Source organism: Medicago sativa, chromosome 5, assembly GCF_051527215.1.
Source record: "Medicago sativa cultivar Bolivia chromosome 5, Bolivia_mono, whole genome shotgun sequence".
NCBI classification, from domain to species: Eukaryota; Viridiplantae; Streptophyta; class Magnoliopsida; order Fabales; family Fabaceae; genus Medicago; species Medicago sativa.
In genome coordinates, this window is record NC_140753.1 from 61,116,097 (window position 1) to 61,136,782 (window position 20,686).

The following is a 20,686-nucleotide window of genomic DNA, read 5'->3' on the forward strand; positions in this document are numbered from 1 at the left end:
ACTAGTGTAAAATCAATTAAATGGGCTAAAAATATCTGGAAGCAATTTTTCCAGTGTACAATTAATAGTTGAACTGTAAAGAAATAAGGAATCATATGAACTTCTCTTAATTGAAAAATGAATTTTATAGATTTGGTTTTAAAATTTGGATGTGTAAAGTGGACTTTTTACATATCCAGATTTTAAAATCCGGATGTATGTACTGAAAAGTGCATTTTTGACATGACTTTGGACGTGGTAAAATTCCTGAAAGTTCATTTTACTATGGTTCAATCGAAGCTAAATTAATTCTGGTTAATATTTTTTGAGCCTTGCTAACATGTTAATTGTGGCTAATACTTTAAGGAATATAAATGTAGCGATTTTCCATCAGAAAAACACAAACCTTAACTTTGAAATTAAATGCACGACCGTGCACAATAGTAAGATGAATCTCTCTGAGTATGGTTCGATTATCCAAAATTGTAGAACCTTACTTGATCACTATAACGACTTTGTAGTTGTTTTTACTAGGCGTCAAGCAAACGGTAGCGCTCATGCTCTTGCACGAGAAGCTTTATCCCATGCTTCACGCAGAACTTTTGATGTAATTCCTTTTTGTATTGCTACTATTATTATGAATGAAACACCTTAAATTTGCTTGCTTCAAAAAAAAAAATTAAATGCACGACCTTTAACCCAATTTTTTTATCATGAATTTATTAACATGAGTCCTTGACACACATGTTAGCATTTGTCTTTTTTTTCCTTTTTAAATGGTGGCTTTCTCATAATCGTTTGAAATGTATAATTCATAAAAAAAATGTTTTTTTTTTAAAATTTGGAAATAGTAGTACATTGACAAAAAAAAAATTTTGGGGGGTGTGGCATAGTTAGGACCCAGCTCAAGAGGTGCGAATTATTATTATTATTATTTTTGAAGGAGTTATTATTATTATTATTATTATTATTATTATAATTATATATATAATTATATATATATATATATATATATATATATATATATATATATATATATATATATATAGCGAGAGAGAGAGAGAGAGGTGCACGCGAGCGCACGCACTTACGAGCGTTTGTGTGTGTGTAATGAAGGCAGAACATACATTTTCACTTTATTCTCACTAGCGAAAAGACGGCATTCATGTATCCGTCTTTCTGCTCTTTTTATTGCATTAACGTTTGAAAATTAGGAACGGTGTTTTTTTATGAAAATTTTGATTTTGATTAGAAGTAAAAATATAAATGTGTTTTGCTTTCAAATTATAACAAATCAAGATATTTGGTTTGGTGATAGTAAAAATATTTGGTTTCCCTGGAATAAAAATGGGTAGTTACTACAAACAAAAGACTAGTTGCTTATCACGTCTTTTCTTCTTTGTGGACTAGCTTGAATATGCTACAAATAGTTAGTAAAATTATCATTCCATCTGTGCCTATTGAAGATAGATTAGTTTGGAATAACTCAAGCACATGTGACTTGGGGGGAGGCTAGGTAACAAATCTGTCAGGGAATTAGTGAATTCAAATCAAGATTGGTCAAACAAGTTTATAACTATAAGCTCGTTTTTTGTAATAATAATAATAATAATAATAATATATAGTCTTCACACGGCAACTACGCCAGCTACTCCCGCTACTGCAGCTTTTTCCTTCTTCTTCCTTAGCCACCGAATAAAGCGAATCCCCGACTCAGTGAAAGCCGTGATGCAGCCAATAAGTCCTGCCACTCCGAATATAAAAAACCATTTCTTCGGTGGCCATATCGATGGTGGTGCTGGCGTCGGATAAGTTAACCTCACCATCGGATCAGCAATGACCCCAGTGGTGAGGATCAACAGGAACAAAATATAATATGATACTAGCAACTGAGACATCACTGCAAATGAAAAAAAAAAGAGGATAAATAAGCATGGTAATTAAAACTGGATTGGATATTAAACTGGATTAAGCAAAAGGGTTCAAGGTTCAAGTTTAAGGGGAGTAGCAAAATCGGGACTCGTAAAATCGCAATCAAAATCGAGGATTCTACCAAAACAAAAATAATGCTAAATATATGTTATAAATTGCATATAGTCATAAACGACTAAAGTTCAAAGTCCACAAAATACATATACATATATGACTCAAAGCCTAGATGCAAATATTCTTTAGTAGTCATAATAATGCTAAACGACCTAGACAAATCCTAAATGCCTGACAAAATACTTGATCACAAGTGAGTAAGGCTATTAAGTTTCATGGCAACGACTAAATGCCTAACAAAATATTTAATGGCAAAGCTTATATGGAATCATAAATCACGAATAAATCGCCAATGATATGGATTATCTTCCATCATATCAACATCATAAATCTGGAAAGTTAAAAGAAGATTACCCTATTCACAATTTTGAACAAAATAAATGATATGCAAACAAAATAAGCAAAACGAAATCATAACAGAATGAGGAACGAAACAAAATGAAAACATAGTACACCATTTTCTTGGAAAGCTAAAATACTTAATGAAATCATCAAAGAAATAAGGAACAAAGTAAAAACTTATAATAGAAAGTAAATGGAAATGAAATAAGCAAAACAAAGTAGATCCAAACCAAATGAAAACAGAGCTTGAAGAAATAAGAAGATGTTGATGATGTTGAAATAAGCAAATGATTGAGACAAACAAATATGCAATCAGTGTGAAGAAGAAATGGAAAAGATGATGGATGACGGATTGAAGATGAAACAATGAAGTAAAATGTCACTCTATTTATAAAGGAAATTCTAACAACATTTTCTATATAGCTACTACAAACAAAAGACTAGTTGCTTATCACGTCTTTTCATCTTTGTTGACTAGCTTGAATATGCTACAAATAGTTAGTAAAATTATCATTCCATCTGTGCCTATTGAAGATAGATTAGTTTGGAATAACGCAAGCACATGTGACTTGGGGGGGAGGCTAGGTAACAAATTTGTCAGGGAATTAGTGAATTCAAATCAAGATCGGTCAAACAAGCTTATAAGAGAAATTAGTTAATATTCCAACAAGGCTGAGTTGCGTTACTACATCATCCATCGATGGCATTTAGGGTGGGTGAGGGAAAGAGTTTCCCAACATAGGAAAGTTTTTTTTTTTCACCATTAGATTTAAGAGATGCACAGATTTTATGATGGTCTGCCCACACCATATATTTTTCTCATTTGTCATCTAAAATCTCAAAAATCTCTCTCAAATCACCCAAATCCGAAATTCCTTCAAGTTCAAATCAAACAACACTCCAATAACAAGTAAGTTTTCATACTCAAACACCATTAACCTTTTATGTTTATATGTTAGATTTTTTCTCTTAAATTAGAATTTTTTTAGATTTAGGGTTTGTTTAAATTTTGGTTTTTTTGGCAAGAAATCATACAATATTTTCATGAAAATAAATTGTGTTGCTTAAATGTTTAGATGTTTGCATGTTTATGTTGTAGTTTTGAGTTTTAGAGAATCTTTTTAGATTTAGGGTTTGTTTAAATTTTGATTTTTTTTGGAAGAAATGATACAATGTTACATGTAATACATGTAAATGACTTATATTGCTTGATTGTTTAGATGTTTGCTGTTTATGTTGTAGTTATGAGTTTTAGATTTTACGTATAATTTGCACTCCAAGTGTTTGATGAAATGTTTGAATGAGTTTTTCATTGATTGTTTTTAATTTCTTATTGTGTAGATGTGAAGCAATGGCCGATAAGTTCGACGTTCATGCACAATTCAACGGCATAGAGCCTCAGAGGTTGAAGGTTCGGTGCCTTGGTGTAACATTGATAGGTCTCAAGGATCAACTGAATGAATTCAACTAAGGAGTCAACCCCGGAGACACAAGGAGGGTGGAATATGTTCGATATAAATGTCCAACGCTCGATGAGGGGAGAATATCATTCAATTGGGTGAATTAACGAACGACGAAAACGTGAGGAGCATGTTTTGGGAGCACAACATGTTCCAGTGGATCCATATGCGTGTAACGTTGCTGAGATCAATTGAAGATATTATCAACAGTCTAATTCCGCCAGAAGATCGTGATTAGGTAGGGAATGCACCTTCCAACTACAGCAGTTGTCTTACCCTAAAATGGGAATTCAAACTTGTTAAACGGCAGTTCCCAAGCTTTCACCCGGCAGTTCTATTGTTCCATTCAAAAGACTAAATTCCTATTAGGTGGGTTTAGATGAAGGTATTGAAGTGTCAATGAATGCACCTCATTCTTTTGACACTTGAATACCATCATTTAAACCAAACCTAACAAAAATTTAATCTTTTGAATGGAACAATAGAACTTCCGGGACTAATTTAGCTTCTTCAACAAAAAAAAAAAATGTCTCCACTAAAAATAGTGAATAAAGAAGTAACATTGGTTGTAACAATGTCCCCTATGAGAAGAATATCATCGACATAGATCATAGTGAATAAAGAAGTAACATTGGTTGTGACAAAGCAATATCACCCTTATGTGACAATTGTTTCATGAATTCTCAGTTGTTTTGTTGTAAACAAGTCTCTCATCAATATATGACACATAACATAAGTATCATTACAAGAAGTGTAACTCAGATAAATTGTAATGATGGCTACTAACACTACTCAAATTTGTATTTACATACAAACCATGCCAAAAAGACAATTATTCAAGCTAGCCAAAGCATTTCAAAAGGTACAGTACTTTAAGTGATTTATTTTTCTCATATGTATACAAACCCAAAGTACATATTAATAATCATATCAGATCAATGCCTAGACTTGGAAGGTTGCATTCCCTTGACTACAGTAACCGGGCAAGAAGCATTTGTCACCACATGCTTGCTAACACTGCCTAACAACACACTGAAATGAAGAAAAAATAATCAAATATTTAAACAATCTCTTTGAATCAAATGAAACACAAAAATCTTCAAAAAAGCTTATGTTTAATTTACTGAAAGATAAACTATAGTACCTTTTAATGGAACCTAAACCCCTGCTTCCAATAACCAATGAGTCCAGATGAAGATCTTGCACAGCATTGCACAATTTCTCCCTTGGATCTCCCCAATACACCTTTGCCACTACCATTGCCTGGTTCAAGAAACCAACAAAGACACACATAAAAAATCTACCATATATGTGTTAACTACACCATACATTCCTATGAAGCATCAACACTTCAAATTTAAGACATGTCCACTATCTGACACAGATACAAGTAGTTATATGTAAATTTAATTATTCTTTTTTTCTCATGTTATTATCGGTGTCAGTGTAGTGTCTGATGTCTAAATCTGCGTCGGTGCTTCGTATATACTTTCTCACACTTTTTTCTTGTAGTAAAAACACAAAAATAACACTAAAAAAAACAACATAAATACCCCTTTGGTTTTTGAGGCAGTTTCAAGAATATCTATGACTTCAGGATCCTTAGCAATTCCATATTGCTTTGTAAAGTTTATCTCCCTTAATTCCTCTAGAGGCACCAAAGCTGCAAATCATCAACCAAACAAAACACAAAATTGTCATGCTGTATAAGCACAACTTTATGATATCCAAGATAAACCTATACAACATATAGTATGTGCTAAGCAAGGTTTAAAAACAAAAATCCCTGAATGCAATCTGGGCTGCGACGTCAAGATTTTTGATGTCTCAACAACGGCAACGACCATAAATAAGATTGTTTCAGCAAAGATTTTAAATAGCAGTCGTGGTAATTGTTGCGACTGTGTTGCGATTCTTAATAACTACAGAAAACCACGGTCAATTATAGTCGATTTTGCCACAATTATGGTCGTAGAGACATCGAAACCCTGATGTTGCGGCCCAGTCCAGACCACAGTCGTATATAACCGCAATTCTTTGAGTATCATAGATTGTGATGCAACAACTGCTGTTATGTATAAAAGAAAGAGAATGGAAGAGATACTAACGTGATCCAGTGTCTTCAAAAAGCTCCTTTCTAGTATGATCAGCTGAGGGAGGCTGAACATTGATCATGATGATTTGATCATTTTTGTTGATCAGATTATCAACAGTCCATCTAAGTGCTAATTTGCTGGTAGGAGAGAAGTCCATAGCTACTCCAACTATGCGTGCTTTTGCCATCTTTTCTTATTAGTTGTGTGCCTCTGAATTTCAGTGGTTTCTTGTAGTGAGTTTGAGACTAATATCCTTTTTATAGGTGGTGTTTGATTCAAAATAGTTGTTTGGCTATTTCAGGAATTAACAGAGAAGAATGTTCAGGAAAGTGGTAGAGAAAGAGGGAAAGGAATTTTTCAAAGTTTGTTTTGTTCCTTGGAGACTGAAAGGAATTTGTAACAGTAATAACAAAGGTGGTATGTGGAATATATAGCATAAATAAAGGTAAAAGGCATGAAGAAAGTTAAACTTGTTTTTCTTTGAAAAGAAACAGAAAGAAACATATAGATACAGCCATCATACAGGTGTATATCATTGTCATGGATGCCATGTCATGTCTTGTCTTCCAATCCACTTGTCTTTTATGTTTAGCTTCTAAGTGCTTCCATTAATTTGTTAATTGAAATAATAACATTGCTAGAAAAGAACAAAGAATAAGATTGTTCTTGAAATCACTATTATTCTCTAATTAATTAAAGCAATAATACCAGATGTAAATCATAAATAGGTGAAAGAATCCTTATGCAACTATGCTTCTAAATTCTAATTTCTAAGGGTTTCTTTTATTGTTTTTATTAGAAATTGAAAGGCTATAAAAAATCTCTATAAAACTGGCTTCTTATTATTTATACCTGTAATATTGACACATGTATTATTTGATTTTGTCCCACATACATACTTGCATACCTCTTTAACAGATGTACCTATTCCACTGAATATTTTGGGCAATAGAAAGTAATGACTATTCTAAATTTATGTATTTTAAATCAAGTGTTTGATAGCATCTTATCATGGAGCTTTCAAGGAATATAATTAGGGTAATGCTAATTTATGTCTGATTCTTTAATCAAGTTGACAGAACCAAAATTGCTCTTTCTGATAAATTCTATGAAAAGCATGAAATTTTAGATTACAATGTTTATATTGTTCCAATAAATCTTGCGCAGGTGGATTTATTGCTTCATCTCAAAAAAAAAAAAAATTTGTTTGCTTGAAAACAAAATAACAAGTTTGGCGACTGAGTTGAACTTAAAAATGAAAATTCAATTCCACCTACAAGATGTAATGTAGAAAATCAAAGGTGTGGAAATATATGACCAACAAAGACTTTCTAGAAGAATATAACCTGTGTGCTAATGTATTAGGAGTTAATTTAACAATAGAATTTCAACCAGGACTTGTATACAGAAAAATAAAAAAGAATCTGTCTTAAAAATAACTTTTCACATAAGTTGAAATAAGTTTTGAGAAGTATTAGCTACATACTTTCTAAAAACTTAGTCCACCACTCTATAATTGAGTGAAATTTACATGTATCAAACTAAATAAGTAAGCCTCATTACCTATTTAGTGTGACCCATTTTTAAAGTGGTATAATTCATATGAATTTCACCAAATTATAAAGCGTAAGAGAGTGTGTTGTTAACACTTTTGATAAGCTTTTCTCCTTCATTATTTAGCTTTTCATTTATTGTACATGTTTTTTTTTCCCAAAGTATTATGAATAAAATACTTACAATTAAGAATTTCAAGTCAATCAAAAACTCACTCATTGGTCTAATAATGTAGCTAGTCAAAGGAAGATGATAAATGAAGGCTTTGATCCAAACATCAAAGCCTCTTAAAAATTACATACACTTTTATCATTAATAAATAAATAAATAAATAATAGTTCAATGGTCTTATACAGGTGCAGTAGAAAGTAGAAAATCAGGTTGTTTTCTCTGTAGCAATATCCCACAAAAGAGACACAACGGTTTTGAGGATACTGCTTGAGAGGAAGATCTATTTGAAGAGTCTGAATCTAAACTACATGAAGACATTCTAAAAAGTGCTTCTGGTGCCAATCTAAACACATATCTGTGGCAGCATACACAAAACCATAGGGGGCTACTAGGGCAAACCTCCATAGAAACAGCACATCTCAATAAATTGTGACGTTTAACATTACCACTCGTGCACTTTTCACTTTGACAAAAACCAAACTCTGGGGAATCGAATGGAACAGGTGCTGAACAATAACTGCATGACTCCACTGTTGAACATCTCTTGGTCACAAACCTGTTATTTAAGAGATACAAAATATACTGTGATTAGCGTATATTTTACGTTCTGAACTGAATCAAAACATATTACAACTTAATGTGTCATGCATAGAAACAAGTTCAGTTGTTACTCCGCAAATTCATGAAAGCAGATTTCTATTAGCTGTAAGAAATATTTGTATCAATAAGAATTTACTAATCTGTTCCAACCTCAAGTCCGCAATACCACATTTATGATGTATTGTCAGTTTCGAGTCTTGTGTAAAAGATGCCTTGGAACAAAGGAAATGTTACAAAATTATCACAATACCTTTTTTCATGAGTAACTTTTGATACAATGAATTTCAACTGGTCGCGTACGTGTTCCTGATTTAAAGCAACCCATTTTTCCATTTGTGCCAATCCAACAGGATACCAACGGCCAGGTTGAGCTGGAGGTTCTTCCAGATGAGACATGGCAGTTTTGACAGCAGAGAAACTAAAACCGATTTGCCTTTCACGAAGCTCTCTTTCGCTGACTAAAAGAATTTCTATCCACTTTGTCATTTGCTCTTCAATGACAGGACATACCACTTCTATGTTTTGAACTTTGCTGTTTATTCTGGTTATCTGATCAGCATCCAGCTGTGCTAACATTACACGTCTACACATTATATTGAGCAAGTGTAGCAGCCGAGAAGGAATGTCTGACAACCTCGAAATGACACGTGATAACACTTCTTCAGGAGGAAGATTCATATGAGATCCCAGGAATGATAACGAGAGCCATTTCATCACTAAATGTTCTACATATTTTGACTTGTTATCCTTGAAAGCCAATAATGCTGCAATTATATCCCAAAAAACCAGAGGCTTATCAAGACAGTGATACTGGTTTAAAGACCATATGACATTGGCTCCCCAATAAGTTAATTCTTTCTCTGGAAAACTAGGAAGTTCTTCAATGTAACATGAAAATGGAGATTTCAACCAATCATCCACTTGTAGCCCACCAATCCAGAAGTATTCAATAGCTGCCTTCAGAATCCTGTCCAAATTTGTCAAATTTTAATTCAGAAAATCTCTATTTAGAAAAAATGCAAGGTACAAAAATAAAAATAAAATATTATCTAAGGAGTGTAAACATGAAGCTCCCCAATACTGTTTCTTGTTTCAACTTTAAAAATAAATAAATAAATTCAAGCCATAAGGAAGGACACAAATCTGTAGCCACGAAATTGTGTTTATACCTTCCTTCATACATTCGATTCAGTTTATCAACATCAAAGCAATGGACCTGAAATAAACAATCCATAAATAGTAAAGTAAACAATCAAACATCTATGAACAACATTTATCATTGGGAAGATCAATCAAGAAAAAGATATGATATAGGAAGTTACTGTAAGAAATAAATTGTTATTCAGTAAAGAAATTAAGGACAACGGAGACTTGATCCGATCATATTATGGTCCTTATATTTAAAATCTCAACATGAAACTGACATGGTTTGAACATATAGAATTGTTGGAAAGTATCTATCAGATTTTGGTAGATACAGGAGGTTACATGAACAATTAAACTAGGGTTAATTATGTTTCTAGTCCCTATAAAATAGCGACCTTGTAAGTTTAGTCCCTACTTAATTTTAATAGCATTTTTAGTCCCTATAAAAAAAAATTTACTTATAATTTTAGTCCCTGCTAAAACAAAGTTTGATTAATTATCCTTAAACTCTTAAATTTTTGAACGATTTTTTTGAGACAAGATTAGAACACTATGAAAGGTTCGTTTACTAAAATTTAGAATTTTCTGACATGAAATGAATTAAATATGAATTTTATAAAACGACAAAAGTTAAAGATAAAAAGTAATAAAATCTGGATGTAGAAATCAAATTTTGCGATAATTTTTTGCGGACGAACTTTTAGTAATGTTCTAAACATGTCTGCAAAAAATTGTTCAAAAATTTAAGAGTTTAAGCATAAATTAAACAAATTTGAATTGAGTAGGGACTAATACTCAGTGCAGAAAAACAAAATTAGGGACTAAAAATGCTATTAAAATTAAGTAGGGACTAAACTTACAAGGTCGCTATTTTATAGGGACTAGAAACATAATTAACCCATTAAACTATCTGACAATAATTAGAAAAGATATTCCTTTGCAATCTGTGTGTTGAGTCAATTCATGCAATTTGCATGTGTTGAAATTAGTGATGCAGTGTGTTTGAATTACAGTTAGGGTTACCAGGATTCACTCTACAGCTATAGATGGAATATGAAATGCTTCTTGAGCTATTTCTTTGATTATGATTTGATGATTTGTTACAATGAACACTGAGATCTTCATATAGGCTTCTCAGTATGTAACTAACTTCTCAGAGTTAGTTACAGAGATCAGGCTAAGCTACTGCTGTCCTATATTAACTATCATGCAACTTTAACTAACATAATTTAGTTACAGTTGCTTACATTGTGAGTAGACTATTGTGTGTGTCATACACCTTAACTACTATATACTCTTAATACAGTTTTTCAAAGTTTTTGATATATTAAGAATGCTCGGATCAAGAATGTTTGTAAGAAAACAGAGGAATCGTCAATATTGTGTGATATTCAATTGCAAATAACACCTACTGATATGTGATGCACTCCAAGCTATTAGGTCTTAGATGGACGTAAACTTGTATCCTAAGAAAGTAACAAGCAGAATATGGTTACCCGATTTAATGCTAATGTTGAAAATCAAGCTATGGCAATGGTTACTTGTGAGCTTATATGGGTGAAACAGTTACTTCAAAATGTAAAGATGGAAGTTTGACAGATTGTCGGATGAAACTGTACTCTAATAATCAAGTTACTTTCCACATTACTGCAAACCCAGTCTTTCATGAAAGAACCAAGCTTATAGAAAATGAACGCCAATTTACCAAGAATAAACCCTAAGGAATTGTTGTGTGTTGAATATTAATAATCAACTTGTATGAAGTCTCTTTGAGGTCCTCCGATTTTGATGTATAAAATATACAATGTATATAGTGCCATGACTTTTTTGTTTTTATGTGTATAGCTGTCATATAATGTTTCCTTAGCTTCCTTATATATGTGGTTTCCAATATAATTGATTGTGTGCTATGGGATTTCTAAAGCAATTCAATGAATATTTCCTCTTCTCCAGAACAACGATCAAGATATCTTTGACGATGGTCAAGAACTCAAGGCTACACTGACGATTCCAGATATTTGGGGTATTGACAAATTGAAACATATATGCAAAGATTAAAATGGAAAAGAAATATCATACAGTTGCAATGACAAGATTTCCAGGGGACACGGCTACACCAAAACATGAATCAAATGCATCTCTTGAAGGCTGCAGGAGAAAAATGCATATTCTATTTAGTTGGAAAAACAAAGATCAAAACCAAAAACAAGATAGAAACTACAGAGGATGGTAACATCATACGCAGGTTGAATCGTTACTACGGGGCATTCCAGATAATATGGTGATTTCCTCTAGGCAGCGCTCGTGCAAAATCCAGCCACGCAGTAAATTATCCTACCAACATTTGAGCAATCAATCAAGAAACATAAAGACATCTTCAAATATTCATAGGAAGCACTAAAAAAAGTTTAATGGACATCTTCGAAACCATATGGAAAAATGGAAGAGGGACATTCAACATTATGCTTGAAGTATTTGAATCTGTTAGGAGTTTGATGTTTAATTTAGTTAGCTAATCTTGCTATTGAACTCTTTAGTTAAGATAAACAGAAAATTAATTATTGTAGATAATTTATCTCCGCAGTATGGAAACCAGTCCTGAAAGCATCTTAGATTTTCTCAGTTCTAGAAGTTTAGGCAGATTCATCACTTTTTGGAAGCTTGCTTGCATAGAAAATCAAGAGGATCAGTTAAATATAACTTAAAAAATGGTATAGGAAATGACACTCTAAACTGCAAATATTCAAGCAATTACTTAAATTGCCCAGTTGTAATCCATGATTAAAACAGTTACGGCGTCAAGTTTATTTACCTAGAGAAATGAAAAACAGAATGTAATTGGTGGAAGATATAAAACTTGATGTGGATTATGGACAGTATTTATGTCCATATAATTATAATTTTGTTTGCATTTAGTTATAAATATAATTAATGATACTCAGTAGAAAATTGACCGAGTAACTTGAGGGAAAATAAAACCTGGCTACAGCTGCACAAAAACCTTCCACCAAATGCCCAAGCTAATCCAGTAACCTGAAAGATATAAAAATGGGAAAATCAATAGAGGAATACAGCCTCAAGTCTTCAACCAACTCCAAAAAAGGAGGGGATAAACTTACAGCATAATAATGTGCATCATATGACCCAAGCTTATCAAATTCCCTATAAGATATGTCGCATATCCATATCTCAATGGAACCAGAACCTTTGCCTATGGCTAAAAGCATCTTGGAGGGATATTGAATATGCGTTGTTACTGAAAGTACCGAAACTGGGACAGCATTGACAGTTATAACCTAATTAGAAATTAAAGAGGTGCATAAAGGAATCATTCACAAAGAAGGGATAGAAATAAAAAGAAATGCAAAAATCAAGTGGGATGTACCTCCTTCAATAACAAGAAGGAAGTTTGATCAACTTCTGACGATTTCAGCAATTTGTCAGTGTCACCCAACCAAACCTTCACACTACAAAGCACATATACTTTTCAGCTTAGATCTGATAATAGGTGAAAAATAAATAATATCATAAAAAGTTAATCTAATCAGAAGTGTGAGTGAAGTGAGGATCAAATCTTTGACCACTTAGTACACAAGATTAGTTTCACAACCAAAAGTAGTCCATCTTATACACACCTTGGGTATTTATATCCAACAATTACATCAAGAGTGAAAACAATGCACTCATGAAATTCATAATAACATAATTTCATAAGCATAGCCAACTCACCTCCCATCAGAGCTTCCGGTAGCTAGTATTATTACAGGATTTGAAGATTCGAAAGCAAACAACAGCCAACTCATTGTTGTGATCCATGAATTGTGTGCCTGAAGAAAACCAACAAACTTCACAGCAGTTGGGCCTTTTCTCTCCTCAATAGTATAGCAATCTGGTTGGTGAAATCTCCAAAAAGAAATTTCACCAGACTTCCCTCCGACAGCAAGAAGACTGACAGAAGCACTTGTATTAGGATCAGGATAAAATTCAGATGCTACACGCAGCAAGGGAGACCATGAAACAACAAGTGAATATAGCATTGCACTACGGGAAGCATATTCATCAGCGCCTCTGAAGCACGGGTACTCCATTTTGCTAAACGTACCCGTACCGGGTACTGCGCGGGTACTGGTACACGTACTGTACTCGTACTGTACGTACCCATGAAGCACCAATATTTTTTTATTTTTTTTAAAGGTTGGGTACAGTTGCGGTACTGCAGTGGTACTTGAAGGGTACGTATATCCTCTTTTTTTTTTTGGAGAAAATGGGGCTTTTAATGAGAATTAATAGCAATAATAGTTTGTATTTTTATTTTCTTTATAAAACTCAAACTTACTGTAGGCACATCCTCTTTTTTTGGAGAAAATGAGCCCTTTTATGAGAATTAATAGCATTATAGTTTTTTTTGTTTCTTAATAAAATTCAAACGGTTCAAGAGCACAACAACCATTTCCTATGTTCTGGAACTGCTGCTTCCTACTAAATGCCCCACCTTTCATTTGAGCAATATAATTTTCTCATGCAATGTTATTTTAAATTAATTTTTTTTTTATCCTAACGTACCCGTACCTTTGTTTTTTGAGAAATGACGTATCCCGTACCCGCACCCGTACCCGTACCGGGTACCGTACCCGCACCCGTGCAACGCAGATCAGCGCTTATTAGTGGAGACAATTGATTCTCAGGCAATTTTTTCGACCGTTCGTCATTAGATGTGATAGAATCTGCTTGACCTGAAGCATTTTTCAGGAGACACGGTCTAATGCTAGGAACCTAAAAACCAAATAAACACAAATAATGGTGATCTTAGAAGCAACTTAAACACAATCATTTCATATAGAACTTAACCATGGTTTACAAGAGAGAAATACTAACTGGTTTAAGTGCTACTAACTGTAGATAAAACTTAGTTGACATCAAGTTGTGCATTTTACTTTTCATGAAACAGATGAGAAACTACAAAGGATTTGTTTAATATTTAACTTCAATTGAAAAACTAAAACACATTTATCTTTATTCTTCCATATCTATCCATGGGCAGCCGACCCCACTTAGTGGGACAAGGCTTGGTTGTTATTGTATCTATCCAAGGGATAGAACAAACATTTTGATCCTCAAATTTAATTCCAGACATAGTAAATGACATTGCATCAATATTAAAATACAAACAAAAGTTAATTTCTTATGAGGGTGAAACAAAAAATTTATACACAGTGTATGCTTGTATACATGTAACATGGAAGTTAAATGTTTGCCAGTTGTTACAAAGACTCGTGGAGAAATATTGGAAGAATAAAAAAGATTTACTCATTGATTTTATTGATTTGGAAAAAGCATACAATAAGATCCTAAAGAAGTTGTGGAGAGGCTTTAGAGAATAAATGAGTTTGCATTTATCACATTGTGCAATCAAAGATACACAAGAGCCACAACTAGTGTTGGACACAGGGTTGGGTCACAAGATTTTCCTAAAACTATAGGTTTGCACGAAGAGTAAAATTTGAGAACTCGTATTTTATCTTGGTTTTGGATGTGCTTACTTTAAAGGTGCATACTCTCTATGCATAGCCTTGGTTGGAAAGTGAAGATATGGATATAACCTTTGAAGACTTTCATTTAAGTAGAAGTAATACAGAATAAATGAAATGCAAGTTAAGTAAAAAGCACACAACTTCTACTTTACAGGTGAAATTGGAGACTAGACCATATGCAGTATTATCGATGGAGGAAAGCCAAAAATCTGCCATTTTTAGTCAGCATTTGTCAACACTGACGGTATGACAAATCACACATGTATATCATGTCTATCGTACAAAATGACAAAAAGATAGAGAGAGTCGTCAACCATAGGATCCATGCAAGGATAAAATGGGAGAATGTTGGACGGTAAAGAACCAACCAGAAAAGACAACGTTGAAAGGTGAGAATGTGATCATTAGAGAGAAAGTTAGGGTGGCTTCCTTTATAAAAAAATAGGGTATATCTCTTAGGTGGCTTTTATGTGTGTCGACACGTCCCATAGAAGCACTAGTAAGGAGGGTAGACCAAATGAAAGATAAAAAGTTGGATAGATGGAAAGGAAGACACGCTATTATCTAGATTTCAATGGTCTGTCTATAGACATGGTTCATGATATGACATCATTTGATGCATTTAGTTCACCCCACGTAATGGGAAAATGTTCTGGTTGTTGTTGCTTGTATACGTGCATATTAATAAACTAGTTACATGTATAATATCGGTGACATAACATTAGTTCACACACACTTTGTTTATCTCCCTTAAAACAGTTTATTACACGTTTATGTGTTTATCTTAACTTTTCAACCGTTATCCAACTCGAACGGATGATACCCAAGTTGATTAATGAGGAAAAAGTGTAAATGGATCATACGCATGGAGAACTATAAAAGAAGAGCAATAAAAAAATGGGTGAATGAGATAACTTACTTCAGAAAAATCTGATGAAGGAACGCCTGTACCTTGAAACACAGTAAGTTGCAAATATTCATACAGCCTTTCAGTTATGTCCACGACCTAAACAAACAGAATAGGAATAGCATGTTATACTTGCAACAACGTATGGATACGAAATTAAAACTCTTAAATTCTATATATACTGCACAAATCCATAAGTCGGAATTGCTAACGAAACTGAAATAACGTTCTTTTTGTACACATGTTCAATATATTATAAACCAGAACAGACAGCATACATTCCAATTCCACAAATTTGCCACTTCGATTGCACATACCTCAACCCATTCAGCACAAAAATCACAAAAAGGCGGGCGATAAACTTTCACGTGTCCTTCAGAGGTGCAAACAGCTAGCAAGCACCTGTTGCAAATTAAATGTGAAGATAAGATTTCAATGCATAAAAGTAAAACTTTTCACTCTTCACTTGAATATATGATAAGTGAGATCGCCTAAGTATTTTGACCTATAATGTTTTGTGGTCTCCTTCTCACTTGTATGTTTAAAACTTTTAAGGTGAGAACGCCCATTTCTGCATTAGAAGCTACCACAATTTTTTCTTCTGCGATTATATTTCTAATGTCATTTTGTTTAGTATGAACAATTTAATATCAAACCCCAAAAAATTGACTCAATGGTTCAGGAAAGATAAGAAACCATACCCTGAGTTGGCAGCCATGCCAAGTGGAGACCATGATATTGATCGGACAACTGGCTTATCATCCCGATACAAAGACATAGGCATGAGGCACCCAGACAGTAAATCTGTGAATAACTCAATAACAACATGTTAACACTCTGCTTGGCACCGTGGCAACTAAAAATCTCAAATTCTCATTCAACATTACCGCATATGAATTTATAATCCTAAACACAAAAATTCATAAATGTCACGTAACAAACAAAACACACACTTCTGTTATATACTTCATGAAACAGTTCATGTATGCCAGTGTAGCTCCATTATGCAAATCAAACATGATCATACTAGAGTTCAAGATAAAAGATGTTGGCATCAATGCATTTTGAAGTAATACAACAATGATTAATGAGTTGTGACATATATCTTCTTGTATCTAAGAAAAGTCTTCCCCTAATGAGAGACATGGTGGAATTTTGAAACCAACATTTTTTCTCCACATTCATGCATTCTAGAGATCTTTACTAGTTAATCTTCTATCTATCTTCTCTAAAGAAAATGTTTCAATTAATGACATGTGGAAGAACTTCACACTATTATTTCCCGCCAATTTTTTTGAATTCAAATTTTCTGCAGTCGCCAAAATCCCACATTCACAATCACCGTGACAATTGGATCAAAATCAGACTTTGCAAATTTCAAGCAGATTTTCTTTTAGAAATTAAAATCTCGACTTTGAAATCTATACCGATCTCAATCCAACGGTCACAGAAGTGGTGACTGCTTGATTGCAGGATTTTGCTGAATGCAAGGAATCTGAATTCAATTTTTTCCGAGATCTTTACTACTCTATCTAGTATCTACCTATATGGCCTTGTTTGGATAAAAACAACTTAATTTTCAGATTATATAATAAGCGCTTATGTATAATGTATTTCTATAACAAAAGATAAAATAAAGTTACATTATTTTGTCATAAACTACAAAACAACGCATGGACATGTTATAATAAGTTATTTTTGTAAATTCTCTCAAACAATTTTAACTAATGCTTATGTCAGATAAGTCAATCCGAACATACCATATATGTCTAAATTTCTAGCAACCAAGTACTATCAATTCTAAGAAAAGTTGAGGGTAGTTAAAATAGTGGTACCTTACCTTGTCTTTGTAGAAACCCTAGAATAAGAGGCTGACGTGGGATGACTTTAATCAAGCCACGTGGACCATTAGGCATGTCTGGTCTCTGAAAAACAAATAAACAGTCAACAGATGAAGAATATTTAATGTAGAAGAAGTACAGAACAGAGAGAGAGAGAGAGAGAGAGAAAGTACAGACAAGAATGGTGACGAAATGACCAGAAGCAACAGCAATGAGGTTGTCTTGAGACCAAGCAATGGCGTTAGGAAAACAAGGTGAACCCATAAGCATTGCTGACTGTAACGGAGTTGGACCCATGTTGTGTGAACAAGAAGAAGAAGAAGAAGAAGACGAGGGTTCGAACTAGGCGTGGCAAAACGGGCTCGGCCCGTCGGGCCAGCCCGTTTAACCTCCCATTTTAGGCGGGCTGGGGTGAGATTTTGAGCTCATCTCTCTAGTTGGCCCGCCCCTGTTAAGCCCGCTGAAAAAAGCGGGTCATAACGGGGTGGGGCGGGCTGGCTTGCGGAATTATTAAAATTTCTTTTTTACTATTAGTGACCGAATTTTAATTAACACATCCCATAAACAATTGGGACAAATGATACCAACCCAACCTTAAATTGTCCCGCTCTCTCTGATAGTGATAAGTGATAACTGATTCACCACTAGTCCAATACCTCTAGAAAAAAACTGATTCACCACTGCATTATATAGAGACTTATTTCATGTTCTTGGATTTATTTTGTAATTTGTTTTATGTTGGATGTATGATGGATTTATTTTGAGATTTGTTTAATGTTAGAGTCTTTATATTGAATTTATTATCTTTATAATAGCAGCGTATTTGTTAATAACAATCGACAAAAAAATATTTAAAAAATAAGACGGGTCAGCCCGCCAACCCGCTAGTCCGCCTTTAGGCGGGGCGGGGTATAAGTTTGAGCCCACCCCCTCAAGTTGGCCCGCCCCAACCCATTTTTGGCGGGCTAATAGCGGGCTGGGCCTAAACGGGGCGGGCTGGCCCGTATTGCCATCCCTAGTTCGAACCCCTTGATCTACAAATCAATTTTCACTGTTTTAAATAATTTTTATTTCGCGCTAGCTCGCTACGATTAAATATTAGGGTACAGTAAGAAAACGGAAAAACAAAGCAAGAAGGACCGCATAGCGCAGTGGATTAGCGCGTCTGACTTCGGATCAGAAGGTCGTGAGTTCGACTCCCACTGTGGTCGTTCATCTTTTTTTCAATTCCCAAAACTAATAATTGGAAATTGGAACTAGTGGTTTTTAAAATGCAGTTTTGTCATTCTCTTTTTTTTTTTTATAAAGACACTATATCTATTAGTAGTCTCCTATTTGCTTTAAAAAAGGGTAAATGTTTGTTTAATTCTTTATAGAATTATCAACATTTGTTTTTAGTTCTAATAAAAATATTGTCGACTCAAATTACTTTTTATCAACACTTTTGGTCACCAAATCAATCACAAACTCGTTATATCACTATCAAGATCATCAAATGTGATAGTTAATTTAAGACGGAGAAAATAACCGCTTACTGTTTAAAAAATAATAATAATGTTATTATGTCCACCTTTAATGCAAATCATGGCAGTGTGTTACTACAAATCAATAGATTATGTGAGTTAATGTCTTTTGTTATTATGTTCAACCTTTAATGAACAATTTTTGGGTGAGTTAATGTCTTTAGTTTACCATATTATATGAAATGAAACGAAACGAGGAAAACTACAATTGACTTAAACTAGCAACCAATAAACCAGTTAAGTTCTCTTGTATGCAATGGTATATCGACCATGAATGAACAAAGCAGTTCGGTGGATAATGAATGATGTATATGATCACCAAAGGCATCCCTAATCTTCAAATGCTCCATAGTCTTTGATAAGCTACTCATAATGGATTATCAACTTTGCTTGGGCATTCCTCGAATCTACAAATCAAACAAAATTTGCAATCAACTTATAAGGATTCCTTGGATTAAAACAAAGGAATTTTTGAAGAAAAATAATACCCAAAATATATGATTACAAGCTTACTCAATAGCATGGGCGGACCTAGACTTTCGATATTGGTGTGGCTAAAATATCAAAGAAATTGTATCGTATATTAACAAAGCAAATTAGTTACACATGAAGCACAACAGCAAAAATGGTTTGGACGTCGCGTTGATAGTAAAAGCGCTGCGCTTTCTACCGCTAGGCCAAGTAAGAATACATGAAACAAAATACAATATATATTGTATATAATGCATTATTTAAGTCTAGTATATGAATAAATTAAATTCGGTAATAATATGGTGTGGCTACATCCACACTATACCTTATGGTGGATCCGCTTATGCTCAATAGACACAAAACATAGTTTTTCTAGAAGCAATTTCATCGGAAACACATGCATCATCACCATAAATTGTTCATTTCATGGTTGTAATCCCCGTATTTACATTACGTTCCACACCCTAGAATGCATATACTCCCTCCGTTTCAAAATAAGTGTCGTTTTAGGTGTTTACACACATATTAAGAAATGCAATGATTAAAAGAAAGAGAATGGTTATTTTACCAAATTATCCTTATTAACTATTTGTTAGTTTTAAAAGTAATACTTTGAAAGTAGTGTGTTGAGTATTAATTGGAGGGTACAATTGAAAAGAAAAAGTTATTATTGCATTGGAACGGAAAGTGACATTCATTTTAAAACAAATTTTTTTGGCTAAAGCGACACTCATTTTGAAACGGAGGGAGTACTATTTTTCTCGCTCTTCTAATTTATTTATTTTTTTCACTCTTCTAGATTTCCAATTTTCTACCATCCATGAATTTGTTTTACTCGGTTGTTTTTTCTCTTAATTTTGAAATAAGTACACTTTGTTTGAAATTTGGGGATGTAGGAAGAGAGGAGGGATCCACATAGAAGAGGAAGTTGGTCCTCACCCAACTGTATACGATCCCAAACCTCAACAAAACCAGAGGTAGGTCCATTCCTAGTTCCCACCTCCCACGCACTTAATGAA

The 20,686-nt window shown here is 33.7% G+C and overlaps 2 protein-coding genes, 1 long non-coding RNA gene and 1 other non-coding gene across 5 annotated transcripts; 1 reads left to right on the forward strand and 3 right to left on the reverse strand.

Moving 5' to 3' along the window:
* Positions 1–1,397: 1,397 nt before the first annotated feature.
* LOC146923717 (uncharacterized) lies at positions 1,398–3,187 on the reverse strand. Its single transcript, XR_015010923.1, has 2 exons — positions 2,598–3,187; positions 1,398–1,879 (listed from the first exon to the last, which is right to left on the reverse strand). It is a non-coding gene; the product is annotated as an uncharacterized LOC146923717 (long non-coding RNA).
* Positions 3,188–4,498: 1,311 nt separating this feature from the next.
* LOC146923718 (Adenine nucleotide alpha hydrolases-like superfamily protein) lies at positions 4,499–6,324 on the reverse strand. The gene is made up of 4 exons (XM_085708875.1): positions 5,936–6,324; positions 5,381–5,490; positions 4,972–5,090; positions 4,499–4,859 (listed from the first exon to the last, which is right to left on the reverse strand). Exons 1-4 carry the CDS (start codon positions 6,108–6,110, stop codon positions 4,763–4,765), a joined length of 501 nt encoding a protein of 166 aa, XP_085565001.1. The 5' UTR covers positions 6,111–6,324; the 3' UTR covers positions 4,499–4,762.
* A 1,371-nt stretch (positions 6,325–7,695) lies between these two features.
* LOC146923719 (uncharacterized) lies at positions 7,696–18,042 on the reverse strand. Of its 2 annotated transcripts, XM_085708877.1 has the most exons (15): positions 17,851–18,042; positions 17,673–17,757; positions 16,534–16,636; positions 16,150–16,234; positions 15,845–15,931; positions 14,053–14,167; positions 13,124–13,460; positions 12,780–12,861; positions 12,514–12,690; positions 12,374–12,427; positions 11,636–11,728; positions 11,474–11,542; positions 9,418–9,464; positions 8,499–9,215; positions 7,696–8,204 (listed from the first exon to the last, which is right to left on the reverse strand). In XM_085708877.1, exons 1-15 carry the CDS (start codon positions 17,968–17,970, stop codon positions 7,826–7,828), a joined length of 2,550 nt encoding a protein of 849 aa, XP_085565003.1. In that variant the 5' UTR covers positions 17,971–18,042; the 3' UTR covers positions 7,696–7,825. The 2 variants fall into 2 exon arrangements, with proteins under 2 accessions (XP_085565003.1, XP_085565004.1); XM_085708878.1 differs by lacking the exons at positions 15,845–15,931; positions 16,150–16,234; positions 16,534–16,636; positions 17,673–17,757; positions 17,851–18,042 and adding an exon at positions 14,270–14,422.
* A 768-nt stretch (positions 18,043–18,810) lies between these two features.
* Positions 18,811–18,884, forward strand: TRNAR-UCG (transfer RNA arginine (anticodon UCG)). Its single transcript has one exon. It is a non-coding gene; the product is annotated as a tRNA-Arg (tRNA).
* Positions 18,885–20,686: the final 1,802 nt, after the last annotated feature.

Bases quoted from the DNA above. Each gene is read 5' to 3' on its own strand.
- LOC146923719 (XM_085708877.1), bottom strand. From the start codon at position 17,970: ATGGGTCCAACTCCGTTACAGTCAGCAATGCTTATGGGTTCACCTTGT. The intron at 16,235-16,533 runs GTATGGTTTCTT...AATTTGCAACAG, and splicing joins GGCATGGCTGCCAACTCAGG to GTGCTTGCTAGCTGTTTGCA. The intron at 11,543-11,635 runs GTATGATGTTAC...TTTCTCCTGCAG, and splicing joins GTAGTAACGATTCAACCTGC to CCTTCAAGAGATGCATTTGA.
- LOC146923718 (XM_085708875.1), bottom strand. From the start codon at position 6,110: ATGGCAAAAGCACGCATAGTTGGAGTAGCTATGGACTTCTCTCCTACC. The intron at 5,491-5,935 runs GTTAGTATCTCT...GATGATTTGCAG, and splicing joins TTTTGAAGACACTGGATCAC to CTTTGGTGCCTCTAGAGGAA. The intron at 4,860-4,971 runs GTACTATAGTTT...TCTTCATTTCAG, and splicing joins GGTTTAGGTTCCATTAAAAG to TGTGTTGTTAGGCAGTGTTA.